The 4,145-nt window shown below is 52.8% G+C and overlaps 1 protein-coding gene across 5 annotated transcripts; it reads left to right on the top strand.

Moving 5' to 3' along the window:
• The first annotated feature begins 566 nt into the window (after window positions 1-566).
• On the top strand, window positions 567-3,899 carry LOC148398519 (janus kinase and microtubule-interacting protein 3-like). Of its 5 annotated transcripts, none has more exons than XM_088377153.1 (13): window positions 567-616; window positions 701-771; window positions 908-1,012; window positions 1,157-1,270; window positions 1,352-1,468; window positions 1,704-1,766; window positions 1,853-1,951; window positions 2,029-2,262; window positions 2,383-2,448; window positions 2,510-2,578; window positions 2,655-2,732; window positions 2,789-3,022; window positions 3,102-3,899. In XM_088377153.1, the coding sequence occupies exons 5-13, from the start codon at window positions 1,400-1,402 to the stop codon at window positions 3,216-3,218; spliced, it is 1,029 nt and encodes a 342-aa protein (XP_088233279.1). In that variant the 5' UTR covers window positions 567-616; window positions 701-771; window positions 908-1,012; window positions 1,157-1,270; window positions 1,352-1,399; the 3' UTR covers window positions 3,219-3,899. The 5 variants fall into 5 exon arrangements, with proteins under 5 accessions (XP_088233279.1, XP_088233275.1, XP_088233280.1 ...); XM_088377149.1 differs by having other exon boundaries at window positions 2,029-2,268; XM_088377150.1 differs by having other exon boundaries at window positions 578-771; window positions 2,029-2,268.
• The last annotated feature ends 246 nt before the right edge of the window (window positions 3,900-4,145 follow it).

Genomic DNA, 4,145 nt, shown 5'->3' with positions numbered 1-4,145 from the left:
TTGTTTTGCCGTTTTCAGCAGCTCAAAGCTCCCGTTTTGTCAGCGCCTTTGCCACTCGCTGTGCGCTGAAAACGACGGACTTGCCCGGCTGCTCAGCCCGTCAACCATGAGCCGCGAGCGCGACGTCATTGTCCGTAGGCAGCTAGTGGCAAAATGCACCCTGTTAGAGTTGCGCTCGCTCCAACTTATTTTGCAAGAACCACACGGGAGACAAGTAAGTTCTTTTGGACACCTGCAGGTGGAGAGTCCATCCGTTGTACGAATGAAGTCTGACTCTCGGCTCCTGCACGAGCATTTTAATTAAGAGAAACAGGGTGGGTGTAAGAGTGGATTGAATAGAGGAAGCCCTTGACCTCTAGTCAAAACATAGCAAGGGGTGTTTTACGACTTTGTGTAGGAAGGGATAAGCGATAGGGATAAATAAGGGATAAATAATATTATTTATTACAGGTCGCAGTCAAAGTCAAAGGAACACAATGATACGATAAAGATAATCTGGAAAACCCTGACACACCCTGTAGTTGTCACTTTTGGAAAAGACGAGCGTCCCTCCAATCATCACCGGTGACGTGTTTTTCAGGCTCTGGAGACAGGAGCTCATGTCAGAAATGTCATTGTGAGTCGCGTTTGTTTCTGCGCCGGAGCCGTTCGTTCCCTTTGCATCCAAAGAATCTCAAAGGCGGATTATTTGTGTCGACAGGAGAGAGATTTGCTGCTACGATACCGACGTCGAGAATCTCTGAGGAGGAACAAAGCGTGAGGTCCTGCAAGGTGAGTCTGTTTGTTTGCGGCTGCTTGGTGTTGCGCAAGATGAAATGGCCTTTTTCTCGCTATCGTTCCTCTCGTCGATTCATCGTGAGGTGTCGCTTCAGTTTGTTCAGAGAGATGTTCGCTTCCGCGCCCGCAGGTCATCGAAACATTTTACGGCTACGACGAAGACGTGTTGGTGGACTCGGACGGATCGTCCTTGTCTTTTCACACCGACAGAACCCCCGACACGGAACCCGAAGAGGTAGCCCGCCATTTCTGCCAGCGTATTGACACCAAACATTCCTCTTCAGCCTGGAATCGGACTCGTCTTTGCGTCGCGGGTGCTTTGTCGCCGGTCTGACTGATTCTGGTACTAGTGCTGTGTTGCATTGGTGTGTGCATGAAGAGGCGGAGCTTCGCTACCGCCAGCTGACGCAAGAATATCAAGCGCTGCAACGAGCCTACGCTCTGCTAGCCCAGACCAGCGAAAGGGGACTACGACGCCGAGAAGGAGATCAAGGTGGCGCCCCTTCCCGCAACCCCCGGCCGGGTCGCAGCCTCCCCGTTCTCACCCAGCCTCGGGTGTTCTCTGGTCTGAAAGGAGGAGGAGGAGCCTCCCTCCTCCTCCTTTCAGACCAGAGAAAAGCTGATGGTAGAAATGGGTCACTATCAAAGCAGAGTAGCAGATCTGGAGTCAGCGCTGAAGCAACAAGGACAGGTAAGCTCATCAATGAGCACACCTTTTTCTCAGACAAAATAGCTACATTCTTCAGTCACTCATCCGTCTGGCATTACTGGACCAAACCCCCCCCCGCCCCCCCCCCCCCCCCCCCCCCCCGAACGTGGCTGGGAAAATGCGGAGAAAAGCAAATGTCATTTTCCAGTCAACCAAAGAATTTGTGGATGAAAATGACACAACATTCCAAAGCTGTCCACGCGTTTGTCTCTTCTAGAATGTCAAGTGGGTGGAGGAGAAGCAGCTGCTGCGTCAGAGCAATCAGCAGTTGGCCGAAAAGGTGACGGAAAGAAAGGCGCTGGGCGGAGTCGCTTGGCGTCACACCTGTCGGGAAGCCCCGCAGATGAGGTCTGACTGTCTTTTCAGGTCAGGCGGATGGAGGCGGAAGAAGCGCGTCTGAAAGAGCACATCCAGGATATCCGAGACCAAAACGAACTGCTTGAGTTCCGCATCCTGGAGCTGGAGGTGGGAAGACTCGCACAAGCGTGTTGAGGCCAGAGATGTGACGGACGGACGGACGGATGCATGCCTCTGCCTTTCAGGAGAGGGAGTGGCGCTCCCCCGTCTTGAAGTTTCTGCAAGTCCGTTTCCCAGACGGCCTCAGCCCTTTGCAGATCTACTGCGAGGCCGAGGGCGTGAGCGTACGTAAGGCGTCCCTCGCAACCCTAACCTTAACCCGAGGTCCCAGAACACCTTACATTGCTCCTTGCGCCTTTCCCCCGGACATCGTCATCAGTGATCTGATGAAGAAGCTGGACATCCTGGGCTATAACGCCGTAAGTGTATGTCGAACTCCTTATGTTCGCACTCCACGAGACTCGGCGGCTCAAATGTGACTTTTGGAAGGCTTTGCGCTGAAAGAAGCTTGTTGACGCTGTGCCTTTGGGCTCTTGCAGAATCTCACCAACGAGGAGCAGGTGGTCGTGATTCACGCCAGGACCCTTCTCACCCTAGCCGAGAAGGTAACGCGCACGTCCACGCACGCTCTCGCATTCTGCTTATGTGACAGCAGCCTTTCCTCAGTGGTTAGAATACATCAAAGTGACCAAGTCAGCACTTCAACAGAAGATGTTGGACATTGAAAGTGAGAAGGTAGACAGACACGCGACATCAGCCAAGGGGAACTCCGGCAATGTGCCCCAACAATTCTGACCTTGAGCTGTGCTAGGATATGTTCTGCAAGCAGAAGGGCTACCTGGATGAAGAGTTGGACTTCAGGAAGTGTTCCATGGACCAGGCTCATAAGGTAAGCCGCCCTCAAATCTCCCGCCGGACCACTGATGGACGAGGATTGCGGCCCAGAGGATCCTGGAGCTGGAGGCCATGTTGTACGAGGCGCTACCGCAGCGGGACTGCCCCGCCACGGACGGCGAAAAAGCCAGCCACGCTGGCGTGAATGACGTGCTGACGGCGGATCAGAGAGAAGAGCTTAGGAGCGCCGTGGACCAATGGAAGCGAGCCCTGATGTGCGAGTTGAGGGAGCGCGACGCTTGCATCCTCCAAGAGAGAATGGATCTGCTGCACAGCGCGCAACAGGTAAGGGCCCAAAGCCAGCCCGGCACTTACTTGCACGCTTACTGGCTTTTGAATGCCACTTTCCATTTGTCCGTCCTAGAGGAACAAAGAGCTGAAAGAATTCATCGAAGCTCAGAAGAGACAAATCAAACAATTGGAGGAGAAGTTTCTCTTTCTCTTTCTATTCTTCTCCTTGGCCTTCATTCTGTGGCCCTAACACCAGCTGGTGAGTGAGCTCCAGCGGCACCGCACTCGACACCTCCGATACACTGCCAGCCGGTCTCAGACGTTGGCAGACGCTCCGATGCCAACGTATACCCCCCGCCACGGTGACAGAGGCACCGCGTCACACCGGCGCTCATCCAATCAGAAGGCAGGAAAAGCAAATTCACATGCAGGGCACTTTTGAACCAGAAGAGAGCGCCACAAAAAACGGTTGTTGCCCCAAACGCGCACTAAAAAGGGTCAGAATAACAAGAGTCCCACTGGCCAGCCGGGGCCACCCGTCCAGCTGTTTCTTCAGGGGGGAAAAAAATTGGAGTCACCGGTGAGTACATTTTGCATTTAGCTCTGCTTTTCTGCTTCTGTCTTCAAGTGTGTGGCATCCTGCGATCAAAGAGTCAGCCAACCCCAAAGCGGTTGACCTCAACGTCCCACCACCATGCCTACCAGAGCAGGTGACGTGATGCTTTGGACATCCTTCCGTCTCAGATGCCCAAAAGTACTCTTTGCCACATCTGCGGCAATACGGTGTCTTTTCAAAGGTGCAAATAAATCCAGCGTGGGCGGAACACGCACGTCTTCGGTTTTTCCCGCTTTGTTTGTGTGACAGCTGTTGTGAAAATTTTATACAAATAAAGTTGTATAGTACAGGTTTGGCCAAGCCGCAACTCCCGAACCGCATGCGGCTCTTTTATGTTCATATCAACATTTGTGTGTGTGTGTGTGTGTGTGTGGGGGGGGGGGTTGTGCGTGTTGGCTTCACTTGAGTTCAATTTGGTATTTTGGTCAAAAGCGCATGTGGTGAAATTCCACAAAGTAGGATGGGCAAACACATTTCTTTAAACTATGAGTGTCAATTGGGCTCTCGAAATGGCAGGGAAAAGATGCACAGCAAAACGAAAATACGTAGATGAACACAGGA

Source organism: Syngnathus floridae, chromosome 5 (genome assembly GCF_059516105.1).
Source record: "Syngnathus floridae isolate MCC-2025c chromosome 5, RoL_Sflo_1.0, whole genome shotgun sequence".
NCBI classification, from domain to species: Eukaryota; Metazoa; Chordata; class Actinopteri; order Syngnathiformes; family Syngnathidae; genus Syngnathus; species Syngnathus floridae.
The sequence above is the reverse complement of the archived record's forward strand: the minus strand, read 5'-3'. Positions and strand labels throughout refer to the sequence as shown.

Bases quoted from the DNA above. Each gene is read 5' to 3' on its own strand.
- LOC148398519 (XM_088377149.1), top strand. From the start codon at position 1,400: ATGGTAGAAATGGGTCACTATCAAAGCAGAGTAGCAGATCTGGAGTCA. The intron at 2,733-2,788 runs GTAAGCCGCCCT...ATTGCGGCCCAG, and splicing joins CCATGGACCAGGCTCATAAG to AGGATCCTGGAGCTGGAGGC. The intron at 3,023-3,101 runs GTAAGGGCCCAA...TGTCCGTCCTAG, and splicing joins TGCTGCACAGCGCGCAACAG to AGGAACAAAGAGCTGAAAGA.